The sequence below is a fragment of the Cucurbita pepo genome, chromosome 1, assembly GCF_057944985.1.
Source record: "Cucurbita pepo subsp. pepo isolate OVF chromosome 1, ASM5794498v1, whole genome shotgun sequence".
NCBI classification, from domain to species: Eukaryota; Viridiplantae; Streptophyta; class Magnoliopsida; order Cucurbitales; family Cucurbitaceae; genus Cucurbita; species Cucurbita pepo.
The window spans coordinates 19663710-19688531 of record NC_141798.1 but is presented as its reverse complement, the minus strand read 5'-3'; the positions used below and the strand labels follow the sequence as shown (position 1 = coordinate 19688531).

The 24822-nt window shown below is 34.9% G+C and overlaps 4 protein-coding genes across 9 annotated transcripts; 3 read left to right on the top strand and 1 right to left on the bottom strand.

Moving 5' to 3' along the window:
• On the top strand, positions 1 to 11027 carry LOC111795737 (serine/threonine-protein kinase BLUS1). Of its 2 annotated transcripts, XM_023678304.2 has the most exons (21): positions 7 to 304; positions 1777 to 2268; positions 2921 to 3175; positions 3780 to 3904; positions 4026 to 4070; positions 4226 to 4307; positions 4528 to 4596; positions 4862 to 5032; positions 5136 to 5201; positions 6709 to 6777; positions 6876 to 7019; positions 7164 to 7237; positions 7391 to 7594; positions 8027 to 8118; positions 8210 to 8286; positions 9441 to 9566; positions 9645 to 9687; positions 9773 to 9819; positions 10326 to 10387; positions 10479 to 10530; positions 10654 to 11027. In XM_023678304.2, the coding sequence occupies exons 2-21, from the start codon at positions 2101 to 2103 to the stop codon at positions 10696 to 10698; spliced, it is 2016 nt and encodes a 671-aa protein (XP_023534072.2). In that variant the 5' UTR covers positions 7 to 304; positions 1777 to 2100; the 3' UTR covers positions 10699 to 11027. The 2 variants fall into 2 exon arrangements, with proteins under 2 accessions (XP_023534078.2, XP_023534072.2); XM_023678310.2 differs by lacking the exons at positions 9645 to 9687; positions 9773 to 9819; positions 10326 to 10387; positions 10479 to 10530; positions 10654 to 11027 and having other exon boundaries at positions 1 to 304; positions 9399 to 9567.
• A 765-nt stretch (positions 11028 to 11792) lies between these two features.
• LOC111789023 (uncharacterized) lies at positions 11793 to 15500 on the bottom strand. 5 transcript variants are annotated; one of them, XM_087128648.1, is made up of 8 exons: positions 15361 to 15500; positions 15228 to 15312; positions 14670 to 14717; positions 14507 to 14553; positions 13785 to 13851; positions 13675 to 13718; positions 12028 to 12085; positions 11793 to 11951 (listed from the first exon to the last, which is right to left on the bottom strand). In XM_087128648.1, exons 2-8 carry the CDS (start codon positions 15285 to 15287, stop codon positions 11901 to 11903), a joined length of 375 nt encoding a protein of 124 aa, XP_086984774.1. In that variant the 5' UTR covers positions 15288 to 15312; positions 15361 to 15500; the 3' UTR covers positions 11793 to 11900. The 5 variants fall into 5 exon arrangements, with proteins under 5 accessions (XP_086984774.1, XP_023525414.2, XP_086984832.1 ...); XM_023669646.2 differs by having other exon boundaries at positions 13675 to 13691; XM_087128706.1 differs by lacking the exon at positions 14670 to 14717.
• A 385-nt stretch (positions 15501 to 15885) lies between these two features.
• LOC111791163 (cinnamoyl-CoA reductase-like SNL6) lies at positions 15886 to 18302 on the top strand. Its single transcript, XM_023672407.2, has 5 exons — positions 15886 to 16210; positions 16353 to 16516; positions 17241 to 17438; positions 17548 to 17701; positions 17813 to 18302. Exons 1-5 carry the CDS (start codon positions 15958 to 15960, stop codon positions 18127 to 18129), a joined length of 1086 nt encoding a protein of 361 aa, XP_023528175.2. The 5' UTR covers positions 15886 to 15957; the 3' UTR covers positions 18130 to 18302.
• Positions 18303 to 21308: 3006 nt separating this feature from the next.
• On the top strand, positions 21309 to 24025 carry LOC111797691 (uncharacterized). Its single transcript, XM_023680790.2, has 2 exons — positions 21309 to 21710; positions 23401 to 24025. The coding sequence occupies exon 2, from the start codon at positions 23432 to 23434 to the stop codon at positions 23921 to 23923; it is 492 nt and encodes a 163-aa protein (XP_023536558.2). The 5' UTR covers positions 21309 to 21710; positions 23401 to 23431; the 3' UTR covers positions 23924 to 24025.
• The last annotated feature ends 797 nt before the right edge of the window (positions 24026 to 24822 follow it).

Here is a 24822-nt window from a genome sequence, read left to right as displayed (position 1 = left end):
CATGTTTTCTGGAATTCTTATTAAATTCCAGAAATAATTAATTAATTATAATTATTTTTTTTTCTACTAGCGGCGACGGCGAGAGATTCGATCACGGGAACTCGGGCTGGATAATTAGTTGGATGCAGAGAAAAAAATAAAAAAAGAAAAAGAAATTTGTTACTGGAAAGCCCAAATCTGAACCTTCATCGTCAATCTCCATTTGGACTGCAACCTGAAATCCATCTCGATTCACTTTTCTGTGTGCTTCTTCTACATCTATTTTCGTTTGGAGTTCGATTTTAGCTTCCTGGCCTAACCCTAGGTACGTTTGACATTGTCGGAAAGTCAATTTCTGTGGTATTCTATCCTCGTCTGATTGTAATCTTCATCTGTTTATTGCAACCTGTTGTTGAGTTTGTTTTTTGTTCGTTTTAGCTGTTTTTTCTTGTGTAATATGTGTTTGTTTGTACTTTGTATTAAAGGAATTATAGCGCTAGTTGCTGTGTAGTGTTAATTGTGCATCGTGGAGTTTGAATTATGTTGGTTGTTAATTGAAGTTGAAATTCGTTGGGTTGTGGCATTTAAATGTGATTTTTGGATTGGGGAATTGGGTTTTTTTTTTTTTTTTCTTGTGTAAATTTGTGGTTTGAAGATTTGGAAATTGGAAGTTAAGTCTTTGTCGAAATTTTATTCATTTCTATTGTTGTTCTATCGGTAGTATGTATTTACTAGTTAGTTATTTTGAAAATCTAGCTTTGGGTTAGGGGCCATGGCCGAATTAGCATCTTAATTCTTGTAGCGTGCTTTTAGGAGAGCGTGTCGGAGTAGCAGTTCATGTCTAAGTCTGCTTCTTGTCTCTTGCATGAGATATCCAAGAAGGATTAAGCGTTTTTCTCCTTTTTTTTCCCTGCCTATTGTAATTAATATGAAATGAATGAAAAGGGGGTTCTTTCCCAAGATGAGTTCTTGCGATTTCATTTTGATAGGAGAAACGAACAGGCTTTAGTTGCGAACCGAAATCAGATCTCTGATTGACTGAAGTCGAAAAAAAGCCTATTTGGGGGAAGAGGCCAATTCTCATTTTGTCTAACTTTGCTAATGAACAGATGTGGAAAGTGGCCTATCAACCAATGAAAATTATTTGGACAAGTATTTGACGATTAAGATTTGCTAGAAACTATTTTGATCCCAGAGATTTGGGCCGAAGATCAACACAAATTTTGTCTTCTTTGGTCGGTGGCGGATGGAGAATTAGAAAAAGCATTCTTTAACACCTTCAATTAACAATGGAAGAATATAAAAAGAGGGATAGGATTTTGGTTATAAGTGAAATCAGAGAAACTTGTTGGGATGGGCATTTTGGTCTTGGATCTTTGGGCTTTACAATGTAAGAAAGAAATTACACTTGAGCTGTACGATTTGGGCTTAGTTATGATGATCAATGCTATAATTAGGGTTTGACTTTCAGCTTAAGCGGGAATTTAGCAACGCAATATACTACCAAAGGTTTGAATGAAGTTGAGGTTTCCACTTTCCAGGTGAGATGGATGCCATTGGAGGGCGTGTAGTGAATTTTGCAGGGGGTAGTGAATGTAAAATTAGGGAATCTTCCTAAGCAGGCAAACATACCAGGAAGGGTGGAACTGGGTGGGTTTCCAAGAAGGATGGAAGTTTAGGAGTTTGTGTTGGAAGCTTTGTTGAATTTGCTGTCTTTCTTTTCCTTCTGAGTTTGTTATCAAACTTGTTCCTTTTCCCTCTATAATGTCTAACCATTCTTTCTGTTTGTATGTGCAGAATTTTTTTCAGTGGTCTTGGGAGCTTTGTTGGTTGTTTGCTGGTAGATGGTCTTAGAATTTAACATGCTCGAGGCTAAAGAGATGGCTTGCTTATTGATATCAAATTTTTGGAGTTCATTGGATGTGCTCATTTTCCATTTGTCTTGATGCAGTTACAACTTATTTACAGTGTCCTGCTGATCTGAGAAAAATGCTATCAAAATGGAAGATTCCTTACATGGGTTTGAAGATTATTTCTTTGGAATATATTTTATTTAGTTTTACATCAGTTGGGACATCTTTGGGCAAAAAAGTTTTACTTCTGTAATGTAAAAGGAAAAATATGGAGATTCCTTCAGAAAAAAGATATCCAGTGAATGCCAAGGATTATAACTTGCATGAAGAAGTTGGTGAAGGCGTCAGTGCCACTGTGTACAAGGCACTGTGCATTCCACTAAAGGAGACTGTCGCTATAAAGGCTCTTGATTTGGAGAAGTGCAACAATGACCTAGTATGTTGATCAATCTCCTGTATATTTTTTCTTTCATTTCAAACGTTCCTGACATTTTTTCACCCTTTCAGTTCTTTTTTTTATATACTACACACACACACACATGTATATATATGGATTTTATATTGTACTTTAAGTGGTTTATTTTACCAAGTGGAGCTACCGTTTCTCAAGTAATCAGTGTCTTCATTTTGGGATCAAAATTCTAAAGGGCCATAAGAGCTGGGATTATTTTGTTCTACATTGATGGTTTTGTTAAGTTTACAGTCTACTATTGTTCCTCCTTCCACTTATTGTCTTTCTTGATCTGAACTGGCATTAGTGCATTATCCATTCAACTTACTTTGCAGAAATTTCTATGGTCACTGTATTAAGATTATCACTTTGAGGACATCATCTCTCTCCTTATTTCTTTTCTAATTTCCTCAAGTATTCTTCCTATATTTTTATATTTACATTCGGAACCTATTTGTAGACTTACTTACACAGTTTTATCAGATGTCCCCAAAGGGACTGTAGACTCACCTACTCATAATTTGGCATATTGGACAAACTCATTTTAAGCAAGCAGCTAGTGTGATAAATCGTCTTTATTTATTTATTTTTATATTTATTGTGTCTTTACAACTAATGTTGGAGGAAATTTGTTCAGGATGGTATTCGGCGAGAGGTTCAAACGATGACTTTGATTGATCATCCAAATTTGTTAAAAGCACATTGTTCCTTCACTGCTGGTCACCACCTCTGGGTTGTGATGCCATACATGTCTGGGGGATCTTGCCTTCATATTATGAAATCTGCTTTTTCTGAAGGTTTTGATGAGCCTGTCATAGCTACCCTATTGCGGGAGGTTCTGAAAGCTCTTGTTTATCTTCATGCTCATGGCCACATCCATAGAGATGTGAAGGTTGAGTATAGCTCCTAGATCTTATCATATTTTGACAAAAAATATTTTTAATAACTGCAGAGTTTTTTTCACTCCTTACTTGTGCTCTGCTGTATTCCAATGCAACGTTCAGTATAAGAAATGAAACAATAACATCATAGAAACTAATGTCCGAAGTATTTAATATAAATTGTTCAAAAAACATGCGAAGTGTTTGCAAGACTACATGTCTTCATTATGGAGGATGCAAAACTCTTTTTCTCTTCGAAATTTATTTTTTCAACTAACAAACTTTTTCTGGAGAAGAGCTAATTTCCTTCTTCATCCATACGAACTCCAGTAAGAAGGTGGGAGGTGAAAGACACAGAACCTTCTCATGTTAGAGATGATATAATTTTCAACTCCTTCCCACCTAAGATAACTGATGCCTCCATTGAACTACATCTCGCAATTGCTAGCAACAATGGTCGTTCCACATAAATCTAGCTCATTTTTGTAGTTTGTCCACTGGATGGCATTGGAGTTTCTTTTCCTGCATATCAAGACATTACACAGACATAATGTTGTTAGGTGATTTTCTCCTTTTTTTGGTTAAAGACATTCACAAGCCTTGTTTTTTTCGCAGGCTGGGAATATCTTGCTTGATTCTAATGGTACAGTAAAACTAGCTGATTTTGGAGTCTCGGCTTGCATGTTTGATACTGGAGATAGGCAACGCTCAAGAAACACATTTGTTGGAACTCCTTGCTGGTACCCTTCCATTCCTCACTTCTGTGCCTTGAGATTTTGGGGTTGTTCTGTTGTCCCTTGATCTAGATATAGAATTAAAAAGAATTGGAAGTGATTGTGGACAATGTTTTGAAATCCTCAGGATGGCACCGGAAGTTATGCAGCAATTACATGGATATGACTTCAAGTGAGTAGGTTGCTCATCTGCATGTGATGTGATATGTCATCACGTATATTATAGTATTTCTTTTCTTTTGATTTGTGTCATGCACAAACGTAAGCTAGAAGTTCTTTCTGCGATATGTTTTCTTTTATGTATCTTTTTCTTCCTCTCTGCAATAGGGCAGACATTTGGTCATTTGGAATAACAGCGCTTGAACTGGCTCATGGGCATGCTCCATTTTCTAAATACCCACCAATGAAAGTATGTTTTCAATGTCCTTATAAGTTTTTCCACGTGTAAACTTGTGAAATAACTGATGTATATGACTGGTGTAGTTGTCAAAGCTAAACTTCCTTATGTCACTCGTTCTTTGGCGTTATCATTTTTTGTGTGAACATGGAAACCTTATGAAATTAGTCCACGACTGCTGTAGTTGACCAAGTTGAACTTTTTTATGTCACTTGGTTCTTTGGCATTACAGGTTTTGCTAATGACATTACAAAATGCTCCTCCTGGTCTTGACTATGAAAGAGATAGGAAATTTTCTAAGGTATGTAATCTCGTAGGGAGCTTTAAGTACCCACCCAGTTGTATAGTTTTGTTAATTCAGGAGCTTCCATTTTTTTTTCTCCCTTCTCTTGCTTATATCTTCCTTTTGTAATACAAATTTCTTATACAACATGAGCATAGATCAACGGGAATTGATATTTACTCTTTCCTTGGAGGTCGGAGGTTCAAATCCCTATCCATTGCATTTGTTGTACCCAAAAATAAAAATTTCTTATCCAAAAACAAAATATTTATTTTGACTTCAGTCATTCAAAGAAATGGTCGCTACATGCCTAGTGAAGGATCCAAAGAAACGGCCAAGTTCAGAGAAGCTCTTAAAGCACCCTTTTTTTAAACATGCCCGTTCAGTTGATTATCTTGCTCGAACAATCCTGGATGGCCTTGATCCATTAGGGGAACGCTTTAAGAAGCTAAAGGTCTCACTGCTTATCTCAGGCCTTTCTTTTACCAGCTTTGATTACTTTCAGAAAGGCATTGATAGTTTGTTTAACGGTTCGTCTTGCCTCATCTTCTTTACAGGCAAAGGAGGCTGATCTTCTGGTGCAGAACAAGGCTTTGTATGGAGACAAGGAGCATTTGTCACAGGTGCTAATTATAAAAACTCATTACCTGAAATGTTGAAGGCATTACATATAAGTTTTCTAAGATGGTTTAAGATGCATGCTTGTGCTATTGTCTGGAGCCTTCGGGCTTTGGCCCCTAGATTTCAAGTGTGTTGCACCCAACACAAAAGCACATGGTGGATCGTTTTTTTTCCCCCTGTAAACTTTTCTTCCTATTAAATAATATTTCATTAAAGTGAGAAGAAAGTACCTAAGGAATGAAGACATCAACCCCAAGCTGCCTAAAGGATTACAAAAAACTCATCCAGTTGGTTTATGTTGAAAAGTGGCCAAATTAGAAGGAAGATTGGGAAAAAGAAAACCCTCATAGGATTAATGAAATGAATGATGTCCCTACACTTCTCAGAATTTCTAGAAGCATATTGAAGATTCTACAATTCTTTCATGCCACATCTCTCAAAACATGGCTAGCCCCACATTCTCTCAAATGTTTAGCTTCTTCTAAACGGATGTCCTTGTACAAGAGTTGCTCAATACAACTCAATAAACTTCTTTGGGAAGCACCAGGACATGCTAACTGTTCAAAATTTTCTTCCAACACCTGTATGCAAATGGCTCTTCAAAACATGGTCCAAAAGGTGGTGTTGGCTCCCCAGCTTATTTTTACACTTCATGGCATTAGGTAGAATGTACCATATCATGTTTTTGTGCCAAATCAGCCGTTTTTATCCCCTCTTGGATAAAAGTCCACGAGAAGAATCTCAATATTTTAAGGCTATTGTTTCCAAAAATCTTCTTCACGAATGTGTCACTGAAGATTTTCAGTTTTTTTGTCAGTTTACAGAAAGAGATGCTCATAAAATGTTGGGTAGGGTCTAGCTTTAAAATCCCTCTGTTTTTCCATACCATCCATCTCAGCTAGTGCATTTATTGCCTGAGATTCCCTCCTGGAAGGTCTCTGAAGGTAGCTTTGTTTCGTTCCTTAAGCTTATGTTCCAAAATTCTCAGCTTTTGGAATAATAGCCCTGTCCCATCCCACTACGTCACGAGTGTATTGATTTTGGGCAGAGGATGCCTTAGCCGGAAATTCTTTTATATAAAAGTAGTTGGACCACAGGAACATGACCCATGTCAAGGAGAACCCTAGTGATCCAAAGTAGTTCTTGTTTTTCTAGTAATTGGAATGATGAAACTTATTAGAGCATTGATGATAAACAAATTTTGTAAATGTAAGAGAAAAGAAAGGATAAATTAGTTATAATCCTTGATTTATTTATGCATCTCAAGTCCTTGCATTGAATATAGTTCTTGCTTTTCTAGTAATTGGGGATGATGTAATTTATCAGACCATTCATTGGAGAAATAATTTGTCAAAATAAGAGCAAACAGGAATGGCTAGTTTTCCAATCATTGGATTATTTGTACATCTCAAAGGCTTGCATTGAATGGGCATCAGTGTGTTAATTGTAAAAGTTAGTATCTGCCGTTTTGGCTTTGTGTCATTATCTAAACTCCGTTATTCTGTACAGCAAGAGTATATTCGAGGAATTAGTGCCTGGAACTTCAACCTTGAGGATTTAAAGAATCAGGCTGCCCTTGTAAGTATCATATTGCCTGGTTTAGTGTTTACATATATTTATTAGTTGCTTTGGTTGCAGCAGTATTCCTTTCATTTTGACTCCCGAGTTTCTTGCAGATTCAAGATGATGATATGTCAAACATGGAAGATCTAGATGTACATACAACAACGGAAAGAAACAAGAAGAATGATTTTAGCTTTCCAGTAGAGGGTTCATCCCTTGGAAGTCCGAATCACCGAACTGCTGCCGCTAGTCAGGAGGTTTTACTGTCTGTGATAACCTTTACTAAAATCTTTATTATTGACGTGGAAAAACTAGCATTGTTCCTTGAATCTATAGCGCTCAAATAGTCCTTTGACTAACTAACATTTTCTGGCATCTTTTTTCCTGTTATTTTGTTTTAGGATGGTTTCAGTGATCTTCATTATTTGGAGAGTTCCCTTGCTTCTTTCCCTACAAAACCTCTTGAAGCACTCAAGTATGGTTATTTTAAACTCCGAACAAATTGTCAGTTTTCCAGTTTATATTGCATTTGTATTTTACTTTATAGTTTTTTAAATTTTGAGGTGGATTTTGATATGATAATTTAAGGAGAAATTATGTAATTTTATGTCTTGATGCTCCAATGCAGAGATTGTTTTGACATCTATGAAGATATAAGCACGGACAGTGTAAGGCCAGTCGATAGGGAAAATGGAAGAATCGAGGGTGAGAGTTCAGGGCAAAGTGGTCCCCTACCACGTCATTACATGTCAGAGAATAAGAGGTCTTATAGTGGTTCATTAATTTCTGACAATGCTGTTTCTCCTAAAAAGATTGTTGTAGATGGTGATAGGTAAGATTTATTCTGATTAATATTTGTGTTTTTGTCCATGCATTATGTTTTTCTGGTCGTGGGAGAAGTCAACGTCCACCTTAGATGATAAGCTTGTTACTTGATGATGGGTTTTTTTTTCGTTCTTCTGGATATTTAAATTTGTGCTTCAAGTTCAAGTGGAATTTTATATTTTATGTTCTTTATCTCAAGTGTGAGGGATCCTTGACCATCTCCTCACACAACAAACGCTATTGATGCCAAAGACAAAACGCGGCCAGTATCTTAATGGAATCTATGGTGTTGCTTTTAGTTTTAAATTCGAAAATTAAATTTATCAGTCCAAGATACATGTTTTCTTTTGGTTGATTAAATGTTTCTGTTTTGGATGTTCACAATGTGGTTTAGGCAAGTCTGACATTATTATTATTTTTTTTTCAAACTTCAACGAAGGGATTATGTGCAGTCAAAATTTCCATCTGAACGTAATTTCAGTGGTCCATTATTATATCGCCAAAAAAGAGATACAAATAACATATCATCTGGTATGTCTTTAGGCTTCTATTTCTCTCTGGGCTTAAATTATTTCTATGCTAACAACTTTAAGGTCATAATATTCTTGCTTATCATATTCAGTTGAGGATACATCAGATGGAACAGTAGTTCAATGCAAGGGGCGTTTTAAAGTTACTTCAGCGGAGCTTAGTCCGAAGGTATTTTTGCATTATTTTGAAATCTTGTACAAAACAAAATCTCCTTTCTGGTTCTGATCATGTCAAGAAGGGAAGTATTGTAGAAGATATAATTTTAGTAATTTGCAGAGTGCTTATATGTAGTGCATTGGCCTATGATAGAAAGCAAACCAACTGTTATCTCAGTTTGTTTTTCTTCGCCGTCAAGTTTTATCCCTATTTTGTTTGACCAATTATGTGACCATATTAGGGAGAAAAAAAACTCAGGTTAGGTGGTTCGGTCTCGTTCTTTCTTCTTGTGCTTTCTGATTATTTTCAGAAAGATGAACTCTGTTTTTGCAAATTTTCATTATGCTCGTGAAAACATGCTAGCTTCTCAAGTTTAAGATAATTTTCCCCTAATTGTGATTTGTGAGTGATTTATTTGAATAATTTTAACAAAATTTTGACATTAAGATATTTCTCTTTACTTTGAAATTGGGGTTTATTCTCTTCTCAAATTTCTTTGTTTCCGTGAATAAATGTTATCTTTGGTTTTGTTGCCTGTTATTTCCATTTCATGTCACTCATGCTGATCACGGCCAATTGATATCTTTTGTTTGCTTCTGCATTATTGACTTTAGTTGAGGCTCTGGTACCTTTGATTGGTTGAAATTTTTCCCATCAAATCAATCCCTTCTTTTAAGTGAATTTTTCATCGTATCAATCTTCAATTCATTGTCCACTTTATCAAATTGGGTTTTGTGCAGCAACGTAGGATATGGCTACTGTAAACAAGTTGAGCAAATTTTTGTAACTTTAAACATGTATCATACACAGAATTTTGAGTATGTCATCTAAGTTTATATGTTATAATGAAGAAGTGGTGGCACCTCTGGATGGATTTATTACCCGTTATTTTGATTTTATACCATGCATGCATTCATTTTCACATTCGAGATTGGTCCCCTTTGTTCTGCATTTATCGACTTTTGGTACTTTTGGCTGGTAGAGAATTCTCCCGTCAAATATACCATTGCTTTTATGAGTTTTAATCTTAATTCCTATCTAATTGATTTAGATATTGTATGGCTTAGGATTTTGTGCATTCTGATTTCTCATATAACCAATGAACTCAGACATTTACCTTTTAGGCAATGGCCTTGTAACCATTGCCATTCTATTTCTGTATTTAGGGTCCTATGACGGGTTCATTTAGCCCAATCTGTGGAGGGACAATGAGCCCAACATCCCTGAACCTTACGCCTTCTTTACTCCTCCCATCAATGCAATGCATTCTGCAGCAGAACATCCTGCAACGGGTCTGCTTTGCTTATCCTTCTTACTTGTATTGGTAATGCTTCAAAATAAACATTTATTTTATTCATTATTGCTGACAGGAAGAAATCGTTAAATTGATCAAGTATTTGGAACAATTGACTGGTATTTCTCCTCTTTTTGTTTTTATACTTCCTCTTTTGGCACCTTCTCTTCTATTATATTTTTGTTGAGTCCTTGACTGACACAGGCAAGAATCCAGATGTACCAGAGACGGCCACTAATGACCCTCTGCAGGTATATAGATGAATTTGAATTCTTTATTAATTTTGCAAAAAACACTACTGGTACATAATTGAGCTTGTTTTTATAATTCCTGACCTCCTGCTGGTATATAGATGAATTTCATTTATTTATTAATTTTGCAAAGAGCTGCTAACTACTGGTACATAATTTAGCTTGTTTTTCTAAAAAAGAAATTATAAAGAAACCAACTTCCATTGAGAAGAAATAGAATACAAAAAGGAAAAAAAAAAAAAAAAAAGGAAATCCAATTACAAAAGGAGCAAACAACAAACAGCAGAGGGTAACAAACTATGCAATTACAGACAAGGCTCCAATTTAAAAGTACAAGAGATTAAGATTTTAGTCATAGAAATCCTTAGAAACTACTAAGAACAAGATATCTCATGCCAAAGGCTGCCCGAGCATGGCCATGGCTCATTGTTGAATCCAGTTATTTCTGCTTTTTATATTACATATTCTAGGCTACCCCATCAAGTGATGGTTTCTTTGATGTCCAGACACCACCGGCTTCCTTGAGGGAAAGAGAGTTACAGTCTCAGGTCGTCCATCTGCAGCAGAGGTGTAACTTCAAGTCCGATGAATTCAATTTGCCTTTTTACTTCAAAACCAGATTCTCGTGGAACTAATTATCTTTTATTTTCTAATTTCAGGATTGATAATCTCAACGAGGAATTAGAGAAGCAGAAGTTGAAAAATGCCGAGGTCTTTTTTCTTTATCATATTTGACTGGATATTCGAGTTAATTCTGTTTAATTGCCTTGAACCTGGTAGGATATGTGATGAAAGCAATCGGTCTTTATGTGTTTTCTCTTTTCATTTTCACAGTTTGAAAGACACATGATTTCTATGGCAAATAAAGAGAGAACATAAAAGAAAGCAAGTAAAGCGCAATGGTTAGATATCACCCTGATGCCTTCGCTCCTTGGTTATTCTTTAGTAATTCATGTGTGGCCGTCTCTGAAAGCAAGAAATCCCAGTGGATGATATGAGCCAATCTTTATTGTATTTGTAGTGTACTATAAATGTGATGTCAAAAGGCAGACACCGAAAATTTTGTGATGTTCTTTTATGTATTTCCCATGTATCTTGTAATGCTTATCTTGTAATATATTGCAATTTCTGTTTTCTTATAAAAATAAGTCAAACTTAACCTACAGTTAATTTACTGAATATTGAATGATATTCTTCTGTTCTTTTCATTTCAAATGATTGCTTATGACTTACATTCAAGATCATAGGTTGTACCAAGTATTTGTACTCTAAACAGCATTGGAATGTAATAAATTGTCCTCTCAAGAACCTGTTATGAAGGGCAACATTTGAAGCCAATAGCACGGCTATCATAGACAAATGTTACAGTTGGAGCTCGACCTTAAAACCTTGAAAATACCTTGAAAATAATTAATGTCATCATAATGGTTTGATTGCTTAGTGTATTGAGTTATGTTCAAATTGGTATCAACTATATTAACTTTGAAATCAATGAAATTTGTGTTTTTTTCCTTTGTTTTCTCCCGAAAGAAAAACTGTCCCAATTTTTTTAGCAGCGTTTCAAGTAACTAAACCCGGTATTTCTTTCAATCCAATTGTTTCATTGGGATAGTACTTTTAAATTTAATCAAAATCGGTAAATTTTACATTTTTCTGATTTATTTTTAGATTATGAATATCTCTATGTTCATACTTGAAATTATTTAGTAGTTTGAAATTTTTGGCTTTGGAACCTTTCGATTGTAATTCACACCTAGATGATTAACAACCAACTTCGGCATATTCTAGTTAGAGGTTCAAATTTTCATCATTGTTAAACTAAAAAAACAGCTACCTTGTACAATGTTCCATTAAAATCTCCTCCTTGTCTATCATCTATCATCTTATTGGTCGTGAAAAAGTCGAACAAGAGGGATGATTTACCAATAAAAGCTTCAAAACTATCCCTGCACCCACCCACCCACCAAAAGATATGCTAAAAGGTAGAAATATAAATATTAACTTACCAAAGGTGAATATGGTTCTAATGCAAATATCAAACATATTCTTTTCCCTTCTCTCTAAGGAGCAAAAGTCAAATACTACCAAAGTCTATTCTCAGACACAGCAGAAAGTATGCCTCTCATCGTCTCCTGCAAAGCAGAAAGAATTCATTTAAAACACACTCAGGTTACTAAAGATGGAAGAAAAACATGGTTGACTAATTACCACAGAATGGTCTTTGAGGCCAAGAGAGATTAATAATGGCTTGTATGAACCTGATAAACTGCAGAAACAAAGAATAATTTCAGCATGTTATATTATTTTATAGGAAACAGAACCCATTTCATTGATTGATGAAATAGATTACAAAAGAAAGTCTCATTCTAGCTGTAAATAATTACCTAAGAAAATACCTCCATTAGTCACGAGGGTCGATAAGCTATAGTTACAAAAAGGTGGAGAAAGTTTACTCCAAGATAAAACAAGAAACAATAAAATGTATGCTTTGTTGCGTATCAGTGAAGATGTGTGTGTTCCATTTCAGCTATAAATTCCAGTAAAAAGCAGAGAAAAAGTTGCATCAAAGGATTTTCTTCTCCTTCTTGAAGGAACTGCCAATGAGGGACATGTTAAGGAGGGTGAAGATCTCTTCGGGTCTTGTTACAAACAAACTGAATGAATCTTATAGGAAAGCTCAAAAAGAAGGCAAAGGGACAGTTGCTGAGAAGATGAATACAGAGTTTCTTGATCCTTAATACATAGGTAGCAGCAGCTCGGTGAAACAGCAATCCATAGGAACTTTCGTTGGAGTTTGTCTCCAGTATTAATGCAAGTATCACTAAGTTCCCAAATAAAGAATTTAAACTTTATGGGTGGGTGCCCCTTTGATTGTAAGCAACAGAAATTTCCAAATTTCAAGTGGATGCAAGCTTCTTAGTTCATGAGCTTGCAGTAAATATTCTATCCATCTCTAAAGCCATAGCCCAGTAGTCCTCTTGTTCCTTGAAGATGAAGGTTGGTAATAGATGGGAAAAGGATGCCCGTTCTCTAATATGATTACATGGTATTTGAATATCCATCTTGATGGGGCGTAAAAGTTCTAAGCTTCCAATATTCAACACATCAATAAATGCATCCTAAAAATCATACAGGTAGCTCTACTCCAAGTAAATGTCGGTAAGTAGCAGTCAAAATCCCTTCTTTCCATAAAGTTCTCCCTCCCAGAGAAACTGGAATTACCAAGCATCACTACAAAAAGATCCTACCCCTCTAGTTTCTCACAGTACCCACTTAAAAAGGTTAAAACCTCGGGCTGTTATGCCTCCCCGATCGCACAAACTTACCATAGGAGGGATAAGAATGGAGATTTACAGAAGACAGTTTGTTAGTGGGCAGGGGGGATTGTTCGTTGTATGGAAGAGGACGTTCAGTGAGTTTTTGTGAGAAACTTGAACTCTTGTTGGAATGTCTCAATAGAACAAATAACAGTGTTGTTTGTGTCCATTGTTGTCTTGTACGTGTTTTATCGACATTTGCAGGAAGTTTCAAAGGAGGGAACCAAGCACTCTCTCACTAAGCCTCAAGCCAGTTAAGGAAACAAATCTTTTAGATGCATCTCTTGAAGGACAACCAAGAAAGCTCAAAGCTCCCACATATGGAAAGAAGCATTTCCATAAATCAGAACCAGACAAGTCGAGATCCCAAACTTTTACAAGTAGCTATTGCTTTCACAGTAAGACAGGCTATCTATTTAATAGAAATATTGCATGTTTTGGTTATCGCAGATTCCAAAGTCCACGCGTATACATGTCCAGAAGTCAGATCTTCATATTCAGACCGTAAAGTTTGACAATGTTGAATTGGAAGGTTTACCTGATTTGTTCGATCAACTGACGTGCACAAGCGATCAGCATTGGCTGCAAATTTCATGTATCAGTCACAGCATAATCCAGTAACAAACTACAATAGCGTAACGGACTTGCCTCATTTCTTTTCCCAAAAACGGTCGACACTGAGAAGGTTGGATGAATTGCCATCCCCTCCTCCTTCCTGAAGAAGGTAACATATAAATGTCTAAGAAGCATCTAATGTAGCATAATATTTTAGCCTTTATTGCAATGTTTTATGTGTACCTATGAATCTCAATGTACTATTGTAACAGCTCAAGGCTACCGATAGCAGATATTGTCCGTTTTAGCCCGTTACGTATCGCCGTCATCCTCATGGTTTTAAAATGCATCTACTAGGGAGGGGTTTCCACACTCTTATAAGAAATGCTTTGTTCCCCTCTCCAACCAATGTGGGACCTCATAATCCACCACCCTTGGGGTCCAACGTCCTCGTTGGCACACAGCCCGGCGTTCGGCTCTGTTACCATTTGTAATAGCCCAAGGCTACCACTTGCAGATATTATCTACTTTGGCCCGTTAGGTATTGCCGTCAGCCTCATGATTTTTAAATGCGTCTACTAGGGAGAGGTTTTCACACCCTTATAAAAAAATGTTTCGTTCCCCCCTCCAACCAATGTGGGACCTCACAACTATCAAGTCATTAAAGCATGTCCTTCTCTCATACCATCTCAAGCATTTTTTTAGTTCAACAATTGTAGGGGTGGAGAATTGAACAAATGATCTTTGAGATGGTAATAAGCGTTTTATCTATGCTCAACATTTTATCACAAAAACCTTAAAATAGAATTGCTCACCTGGCTTGCAGCATAGTCCCCATTGCCCCAATTTGAGTTGCAATAACCTTAAATTTAGTTTCAAACATCAGAGATGGAAATAACACAAATCCCAAAAACCCATTTCCCCATCCACCCCCAACAAACATATGCACTAGTAGTAAAAAACCAAACTCCTACTGACGAGAAAATGATCATCATGGCGACAAATGACTATATCTGTTTTGATTCCCTGAAAGCAGAAGATATATGAATGAGGTTACTTACTGCCTGAGCTAACCAAAAATGACAAGTAAAATGCTTTGAACTAGAACTAGAACATAGGCACTGGAATCCACAGATGCCCAGAAAAATAGGGATACGATGTAAGTCGTAGAATATTGCAAGAGATGTAATGCTTCATCAAAATCAAATAACCATAGAATCGAGCATTTTCTTCAAAACCCCTTTACCCGATTCTACAACAACACGCAGGAAGAAGCTATCTACTTCAAATTCGTTTCTATATCATCAAAATTCAAACTACCCATCCGCAAACAGGCGACTCACTAGTCTGCTTGATAAAAGCCTAATAAAACTAGCAGCGGCATTAAAGCAAACAGGTTGTGGGCAAACGCGAATTCCTTTGAATTAACCCTTCAGAAAAAAGCTTCTAGTGGGGAAAATGAGAAAACCCAAATCCCGAATTCCTTCAAGAAATGTAGAGAATGGATTAATTGAATCCGGAGCAAGTAAACCATACCTTCATCTCCATTGACGCCTGCTTGTGGGAGACCGGAAAGCGGGCACCCGAAGTTTCCATGGGGAAGGAAGAATCAAAGCTGGGTGACTGGGGTCAATTGAATCGAGTTGCTTCCCGCACTAACTTACAAACTTTGAAGTCAATCCACCTCCCGCTCCCAGTTGCTTGTTTTTAGGCCCATTGCAAATACTAATTAAGATTGAACATAACCGTCCATTTATCAAATAATAAAATAATTAAACTGTATTAAAAGAAATTAATCAAGAAAGCCTTTGGCTAGTCAACGTTGCAAATTAATCAAGAAATAATAAATAAATAGTTTAAGTATTTATTTATTATTTATTTATACTTAAAAAATGATTAATACGTCATTAATCTATTAAATATATTTTAATTTTCATGTGCACAAAAGCACGTGCCTAAATTCACATAATTTTCTGTATTTATTTATTTATTTATTTATTTTCCTGCGCCTTCCCGGAAAATGAGTCGAAGAAGATTGGATTGAGCCGACGCCTAATAATTCCAACGACTTTTTAAAATATTTAATTTTAATATTATTTTCCCGCAGTCTAAATTGAACGCCCCCAAAAAAAAATTTTCTTTTTTTCTTTTTTTTTTTTTTTCCTTTCTATAAATAAGTGAATTCCACGCACTTAACGACCGCGAACAAATTTTCCCTCCCTATCTCACTCTCTCTGTCCTCTAGATTTTCAGTGTAATCGGCGAAATGGGTGTTTTATTTCGTCCCGAGGAAACCTTGGTATCGGAGTTGGAGCAGCTCCGCCGCAAGCTCGTTGCCTGCGGCGGCATCCAGAGGAGGAAGGACGGCGAAGAGTTCAAAAGTCTCAAGTCGAAGCTGATTGACGATGCAGAGGAGAAAGTCGTGTGTGTAACTAGCGGCGTTTCGTTTCTTGGTTCCGCCATCGTTAACGAGCTCTTAGTTCATGGATACTCTGTTCGAGTCATTGTTGATAATCCTGGTGAGTGATTGAAGCTCTTTGAGTATTCGATTTGAATTTAATTTCGTGTATCTTGTAGCGTAATCGATCAATTTCAATTGGTTTATGATTGATCGGAGTAGTTTTTTTGGATTAATAGACTAATGGAAACCCTAAATGGCAGAGGATGTGAACAAATTGGACGAGACGACGAGCGGCCGCCCTAATGTGACGGTAGTTGTGGCGAAGCTTACAGATGTAAATAGCTTAGTGGAAGCCTTCAATGGCTGCCGTGGCGTTTTTCACACCTCTTCTTCCATTGATCCTGCTGGTCTTTCTGGTTATACGGTGAGGGTTTTTTCCTTTACTTTTTCTTGGAGAGAAATTTGCTGCTATTTGATGAATGAACCATCCCTCCCCGTCGTCCTCACATCTGATAAGATCGTTTTGAATCTGTTTTCTGCATTGAGAGCAACGATTGCTTTTTATACTTCAAGAACTATAGATACAAACTTCATATTCAGCCTAATATAAGAATACATTTGTTTGATGAAGAAATTAAAAGAACATTGAATGTTGCAAACACTTATTCTTAGATATAATGCGATGAAAGTGATAGTTTAAGGTGAAGTTAAGTTTAGAGATTAAAATGGGTTAATTGTAACGGCCGTAATTCTTAGTAGATATTGTCCTCCTTTAGACTTTTCATTTCATGCTTAGAGAGGGTTTCACACCCTTAAAACGGGTATTTCGTTCTCCTCTTCAATTGATATGAGATCTTACAATCTACTCCCTTTGGGGTCAGCATCCTCGTTGGCATACCGCGCAGTGTCTACTCCATGTCGTTCTCCTAAGCTGAACCCTGAAGAGGAGTGGATTGTGAGATCCCACATCGATTGGAGAGGAGAACAAAACTTTTTTTACAAGGGTGTGGAAACGCGTCTCTAGTTTTAAACCTTGAAGATGAAAAGTCCAAAAATAATAGGTGTGGACTTTAAGGGTGTTATATTATTTCTCCCGAAACTATTGAAAGTTTTCTAAAGCTATTTGGGGATTGGACTTTTGTACACAGAAAGTAATGAGCGAAGTGGAAATGAGGAGCACTGAGAATGTGATGGAGGCGTGCGCAAGAACAGAAACAGTACGAAATTGTGTTCTTACATCTTCTCTCCTTGCTTGCATCTGGCGGGACCAACCTGAAAGTACTGGAACCTCACGAGTTGTCGACCATGGCTGCTGGAGCAGTTTCCAGCTCTGCCAAGATAAAAAGGTCGCTCCCTTTCTTTCTCCTTGGTCCACCATTATGAATTTAATTACTGTAGAAAGCTTTAGAATTGAGATTAGATGGAGCTCTAACAAACCAGTTGATGATTATGCAGCTATGGTTTGCATTGGGGAAGCTAAAATCTGAAAAAGTAGCATGGAAAATAGCACAAGAAAGTGGCCTAAAACTAGCCACCATCTGTTCACCTCTCATAACTGGCTCCAACTTCCATTCCAGAAATTCAACTCCAACGATGGCTTATCTCAAAGGTAAAACTTCAAGAACAAACAACCCAGCAGAAGCTTTCATTGATTCCATTTTCCATTAACAAGAACACATTATGCATATCAAACTCAAAGTCTCCATCGATATCAATGCAGGAGCTCGAGAGATGTACAAAAATGGTCTACTGGCAACAGTGGACGTGACCAAATTGGCCAAAGCACATGTATGTGTATATGAAGAATTAAAGGAAAATGGTTCCGGCAGATACATTTGCTTCGACCGAGTTATCTCAACAGTCGACGAGGCGACGAAGTTGGCAGCAGAGATCAGAGTCCCTGTCGGGACTATAGTCGAAACCACCCTTCCAATCGACTCGCCAATACCGTTTCAATTGTCGAACAAGAAGGTATCTGATCTAATGTCTAGAAGTAACGTTGGACGTAGCTGTTTGAATGTAAACAGATTTTATTGAAGGGAAGAAGAACTTGCAATCTTCACTTACTGTAGATTATTATAGCAATGAGCTTCTTGATGAGGAAGTATATGCTTTATTCTTTCTTTTAAATATCATTCATATAGAATGTAAAATGTATACCATTTTTTAAAATATCATTAATATAGAGTCCCTGTTGGGCTTACCTTGTTCCTGCTCCCTTTCCGTTGCTATCTCTGGTGGATGTTCTGTCTCGAGGGAGTCGTGCGCTCCCTACGCTTACTAAAATATTCATCCTCCTCTATTATAAATCAAATAAGAATTTCTCGCAAAAATTAATGATCAAAAGATCGGATCACTATGCTTATGTTGGTGGAGTAGCCTCCATCAATACTAGTCTATCTGCCTCTTCTTCATGTCTTTGCACGTTCTTATATATAGAACCTATTACTAAAATACTCCCGTCGGGAGACAGGGCTAAATCGAGAGAAAGATCTCTTTTTTATGACTTTCACATAGAATAGTTGGATTGAGAAAGAGAGGGTACTACGAGGGATCAAAAGTAGTGATGAGTTAATCAAAAGGAGAAAATTTGTAATTCCGTAGGTTTAGGTTTTCGTAAGGTTGGTTATAGACGTTAAATATTCTTAATATTGTTAAAAGTAGAATAGGGTATTGGGTTGGTCGAGTTAAACCTTTATGATTTGAATTGGGTACTTCAAATTGGTCGAGTTATTGAATCATATGAACACCCCTATGTACAATTAAAAAATCATGGTTCGATTTCACTAATCTAAATCTTATATAGAAAGTTGTCTCTAATAATAGTAACTCTAAGTAGAAAGGTCTTGATCGTTACTATTCGAACTTGCATTTTTTTAATGAAGGTTCGGGATCGAATTCAAATGTTGCCCAACACAATCCAATCAACAATTTGGGTGTAAATTCAAATGTGAAATACTATAATTATGAAAATGAAATGAATAGGAAAAGTTTTGTCATTGTTTTGTGTTACAGACACACCCATGTTGGGTCTGTTTTCCATATAAGTGGTCTTCATAACACCACATTTCATTATTTATATTTTAAAACATTGAGAGACTCAAATTAAAATGAACTTTTATAATAAAGTTGACATATTATTATTAAAAATAATAATTTGATTGGCTTAAGATTGAAAAGATATTTGACTTTACATTTCAACAATTTATGAAAACTACATTTATTATGCATTAATTATAACATAATGTCTAGTGAATGGTCTTATTCGTTATGGAACAATTTTGATTTGCTCTACTTTCTGTCTAATTTTTATGAATTTTAAAACTCTTTTGCATAGGGATTTGTTTTTTTTTTTTTTTTTTTTTTTTTTTTGTGGTTCAAAAATATTATTTAATTTTTTTCCCATTTATGAAAAATAAAATAAAATAAAATAAATAATTCAAAATATTTTTTACTAATAGTACTATATTAAAAAAAAATACTTATAAAATTTTAAAAGTAACGTTAACCCATTTGTGTTTATAATAAAAAATATTTTAAAAATATAATTGTCACGTACTTTGATATTACTTTAAAAAGTTTATGAGTATTTTTTTAACTATTTTAGTTCAAGTATATTATTAAAAAAAAATTTATGAGAATGGTATTTTTATTAATTTAAATTATTTTATTTTATTTTTATTAATTTAAACTTATATTATATATCAATATTTGTAGTAAATTTTTTAGCATGACTTTAGAAAGAAAAACAATTAGTGTTGAGATAATGTTAATAATTTATTATTGATTGTTAATGAATATATAAATATATTAAAGATTTAAATGTTTGTATGGGAAATCCACACTAATTAATAATTATTAATTAAGAAAGCTGTAAGTACCGATTTAAGCAAAGAAAAAGAGTGGGTCAAAAAAGCAAAGGCAAGGGGGTGGGTTGGCTGTGGGCGCACGTGCCGCGGCGTACCCTCCGAGTGCATCAGCCATGCACACTAAAATAATTTAACCCTCAATTACTTTATTTACATAATTAATTCTCTTACCTTACTTTTTTTAATCTTCATCTTTAATTCTTCCTCCATTAAAATATTAAATATTAACCGACAAAATATTTAAATCCCATTTTTTTATTATTTCAAACTTTAACCCATTAAAAATTAAATAAATATCTCTGATTTCACTTATTCGACATTAATTTATTTAACAAAAAAAAATTAAAAGATGTCATAATTTTAATATAGTCTAGCCTTTCCGCTCGAGTTTACGAGGTTCAGTCATGACTTAACCTACCTTAAAACACGACAAAATGTAGGCGAAAATTCAGTTAGGTGTTATTTGTAATGGTTTTTTACTTGGATGGTGGGGGAGTTTCAGTTATAATAAGTCCCCGAGACTCAACCCTTTTTCAAGCCGCTCATTTTCTCGTATAGCCTATCTTGCGGGTAGATCATGTCCCTGAGATTTGATAAAAGAAAGGTGCATTTGAAAACACATGCTACTTTTAAACGTAGAATAGATCATATCTGTACATAGTAAGATAATCTAGTGATTTACTAGTTTATTACCAAATTTATGAATTACTGGTTTGTTACCAAATCTATGATTTACAATGTAATCTTCATTATACACATTTATAAATACATGAGGTCGTAACTCATATAGGTCATAATGTCATTCAACCTAACATGGTATTAGAGTCATGCCGTAAACTTAGTCGTGCCAATAGATTGATAAATCCTCAAATGTCGAACAAAGGACTCCAAAAGAAAAGGAGTCAAGCCTCCTCGAAGGCAATAAAAAATGACTATGACTCCAAAGGAGTCTAGCCTCGATTAAGAGGAGACGTACTTTGTTCAAGGGGAAGTGTTAGATGATGGAAGTCCCACATCGACTAATTTAGGGAATAATCATGCGTTTATAAACAAAGAATACTCTTGGTACGAGGCTTCCCGAGCTTATGCTCAAAGTGGACAATATGTAACACTGCCTACATATAATTAAAATTTTATTATATTTACAGAAAATATTATTACTATAATTACTAGGAACTAAAAAAAAAAAAAAAAAAAACTAGATTCTCCTAAAATTGAGTGCATTTAAATTTAGAAAATGAATTAAAATGTTAAAATAAATAAATTAAAAGGAAAAAAAGAAAAAGAAATGAATCCGGGAGTGGAAGAGAAGTGAAGAGCGGGTATTTGAAGAGAGAAGCAGTTCCCAATATTCGCTGTCACTGCCCATCGGTACTCATGAATATCAACCCCAAAGATGCTTTTTCTCCTTCTTCTTCTTCTTCTTATTTTTTTTTTCCCCCTCTCTCTGTCTTCTTCAGTTCTTCAGTTTTTTAATGCAGCCTTCTCTTATTATAATCCCCAACCCTTCCTTCCTTCATCATCGTTTTAAAAATCCAAGAAATGCCTCTGATCAACATCAATTTCGATTCCATTTTTCCTTTTATTTTATTTAATTCCCGCACAGGGCAGACAAGCGGACTTCAGATTTAGACCAGATTCCACATTACTTACTTACTTATTCATCCGCAAACCACGATCCATCCATCCTCCATTCCAGATCGAACCATTTCCCCATCGACAAACCTCGCCGCCTTCATCTCCTTTCCGGTGAGTTCTCCGATCGCTCTGTTTCTTTTTTCTTTAACGATTTTCTTCAATTGTTAGGTTTTCGTGTTTGTGCGTTGAATTGTGAATGAGATTTGTTTCTCAGGAACGTTTTTGAATTTCAAATGAAATTCAAATTTCGTGAGATTGTTTCTGTTCTTTGCATCTTTTTTTTGAATTTGTGGTGTTTGGATGTTGGAGTGTTTTCTTCTCAAATATAGAAATGCTCGCCATGTCCAATCAATTTTTCTTTTCTACATTTTTGTTTATTCAACCATTTATTTTCTTATTTCCTTCTTTTTTTTTTTTTAAATTTGTTTTCTTTTTATATCTTATGTAGGAGTATTTTTTTTTTCTATATTATTGTTTATTGAATAAATATGTAGTTTTGAATGTATATATATATATATAGTTATCAGTAGTTACATAGTATCGAACAAATTAACCGAATAATAATAACAATAAAAAAGTTAAATTAATAAAAGTACCTAAAAATTATTATTTTTTAATCTAAAAATAGCTCTAAACTTTCAAAAGTTTTAAAATATACTTACGGTTTGTTTTGAAAGTAAACGGTTACTAGTGTTTAAAAAATATACTTGAACGTTAAAAAATTTTCATTGTTAAAAAAATTTAAAAGTGCCCTTACTATTAGTACTATATTTAAAAAAACATTAATGAAATTTTAAATTTAGCATCAATATCTTTACATTTATAAAATATATATATATATATATATATTTTTTGTCCGTTGATACCTCGTAGATTATTTCTAAATTTTTTAATGATATTTTTGAAAGTTCATGAGTATTTTGAAACCTTTTTAGTGTCAGTCTGAAATATTTTTGTTTTGAAAGTCAGGTATTTTTGAGACCCTTTTAAAAGTTAAATAGCATTTTTAAATAAAGTATTAACTATTTTAATCTCAATTATTTTTTTTTTTTTTTAAGGTTAAAGGCGTTATTGAAACTTTTTTGAAAATTTAAATAATTTAATTTTTTATATTTTGAAAATTAAAGTTATAATGGTTTGACCCCCATCATCCCATGTGAATAAGAAGAGAGCAGAAGCCAAGGCTTCCTCTTTATTCTTCAATGTTAATCAACAAAACCCCTTGTGTGCTGCTGCCCATAACAGACAAACTATCCACTTTAATTTCTTTTTCTTTTTTTTACATGAAATTCATAAACTATTTTTAAAAATATAATATTAAAAGTCAGTAACAATATGGTAAGAAGGGTAAAATAATAATTGCATTTACTAAGTAACAAAAGAAGGAATATTTTTCATAAACTTAGGGTCTGAACTCAACTGTGTGGTCTCACTCATATTCCCTATTTCATACCTCTTCTTTTTCATTCATGGAAATTTGTTATTAATGTCTTTTTTTTTTGGTTCTTTATATTAATTTCAGTGTCTTCATCGCATCTCACTTCATCTTCTAATTAATTAATACCTTAAATTGTTTTTACCCCCCCCCCCCCCCCCCCTTTTTTTTTTCTTTTTTTCTGTTCAACTGTTGGGGTAAAATTAGAACATCCATGGGCCCTCTTTCTTTTGATGGAACTATGCTTTCAATTCCTATACTTTCACTTTAAATATCATCATCAACCCATTTTCCTAGGGAATTTATGTTACTCCCCAACTCCCAAAACTTTTCAGCTAATCTTCATTTTCCCTTTCTGTTTTTTAGCCTTTAATCAAGAAAAATAACGTTTCACAACATGGAAGAAAGCCCATCTCCACCCACGCGCCGTCGGAGATTCCCCGTCGATGATGGGGTCGATCTAATTGACTGCTCCGGCAAGCATTGCCGGTCTTGTACTGCTGGCTTGGTGGCCGATTGTGTCGCTGTCTGCTGCTGCCCCTGTTCCGTGGTTAGCTTCTTGGCTCTGGCCCTCGTCAAATTGCCGTGGATGATTGGCCGGCGGTGTCTGCAACGGGCGAGGAAGAAGAGGAAGTTGATTCGCCGGAAAAGGGAATGCGATGGCGCTGCTGCTGCGTCGGAAATTGGTTTGGGTCCGGCGAGGGAGGAAGAGCTGCCGGAAATTATGCCGGGGTCCGGCGAGGAAGAAGAAGAAGAAGAAGAGGTGGGGAATTTTAGTGCGAGATTTGAAGCAGAAAGAATTTGGTTGCAGTTGTATCAACTGGGTCAGTTGGGTTTTGGAAGAGTTTCTTTCACTGGGAATTCAAATCAATGGCCAAATTCCAATTAAATCAAATTTAATCACTAATTTGTATAGTTATAAGGTAAATTATTAATTTAGTATCTTATTTTTCACCTTCTTTTTCTTTTTATTTATTTACTCCCTAAATTTTTTTTTTTAAAAAAAAAACATTTAATTGCGTTTTCAAAATCACAAATTTGTTTTTCTTTATATAAAAAATATTATTAGAGATGTCCATTTTTTAAAGAAATTTTCTTACTTTGTTATTTACTTTTATTAGAATGTGTATTGTGTTGTTTCTTATTCCAAGAGGTTTGATGATGTGAGCAACCAAGCAAGCATCTTCTCTTGCCTTTGAGTGTGCATTTCATCATCCAACCTTATTTTTGTACTTCAACAATTATTCGATAACATCACTATAATATGTCCAACAGTTTTATACGATTATTAAATTTATGAACGAAAAATAATAATAATAAAAAATACTTCAAATTTAATATCAACTATCATTAAGAGATATCAGTCATATTGTTTCAATTTCAGTACTTAGTTCTCTTTTTTTATTTTTATGATGTTTTTCAAATAAAATTGCTCGTGATAAGATTATGAATGAAGTTGTTTACTACTGAAAAAGAAATGTTTCTATTAATGTTAACTTTCGAGTTTTTACACTTGAAAAATTATTTTTTCTGTTATATTATGCATCATTTTCTTATGTATGAGATAATAGCAGGGACAAAGTGGACCAGTGTTGCACGTTACTCTTATTACTTATAATTGTCCAAATTTAAAGCACTAATAAACTTTTAAAGAATTTAAAATATATATATTTAAAATTGAAAATTATTTAGGTTGGGCTTAAAATAAATATACTTGGAACAAGACAATAAGTAATATCACAAAATTTTCCAAAATTTATTAGGAGTTGAAGTTTCATTAAATGTTAA

Coding starts and splice junctions, on each gene's coding strand:
- LOC111795737 (XM_023678304.2), top strand. CDS start 2,101: ATGGAGATTCCTTCAGAAAAAAGATATCCAGTGAATGCCAAGGATTAT. Junction 5,033..5,135: donor AACGCTTTAAGAAGCTAAAG/GTCTCACTGCTT, acceptor TCTTCTTTACAG/GCAAAGGAGGCTGATCTTCT. Junction 7,238..7,390: donor AAACCTCTTGAAGCACTCAA/GTATGGTTATTT, acceptor GCTCCAATGCAG/AGATTGTTTTGACATCTATG.
- LOC111789023 (XM_087128648.1), bottom strand. CDS start 15,287: ATGGAAACTTCGGGTGCCCGCTTTCCGGTCTCCCACAAGCAGGCGTCA. Junction 13,719..13,784: donor TTTTTGGGAAAAGAAATGAG/GCAAGTCCGTTA, acceptor TGAAATTTGCAG/CCAATGCTGATCGCTTGTGC. Junction 12,086..13,674: donor CAGTTGATCGAACAAATCAG/GTAAACCTTCCA, acceptor TTGTTTCTGCAG/TTTATCAGGTTCATACAAGC.
- LOC111791163 (XM_023672407.2), top strand. CDS start 15,958: ATGGGTGTTTTATTTCGTCCCGAGGAAACCTTGGTATCGGAGTTGGAG. Junction 16,517..17,240: donor CTGGTCTTTCTGGTTATACG/GTGAGGGTTTTT, acceptor TTTTGTACACAG/AAAGTAATGAGCGAAGTGGA. Junction 17,439..17,547: donor AGCTCTGCCAAGATAAAAAG/GTCGCTCCCTTT, acceptor ATGATTATGCAG/CTATGGTTTGCATTGGGGAA.
- LOC111797691 (XM_023680790.2), top strand. CDS start 23,432: ATGGAAGAAAGCCCATCTCCACCCACGCGCCGTCGGAGATTCCCCGTC.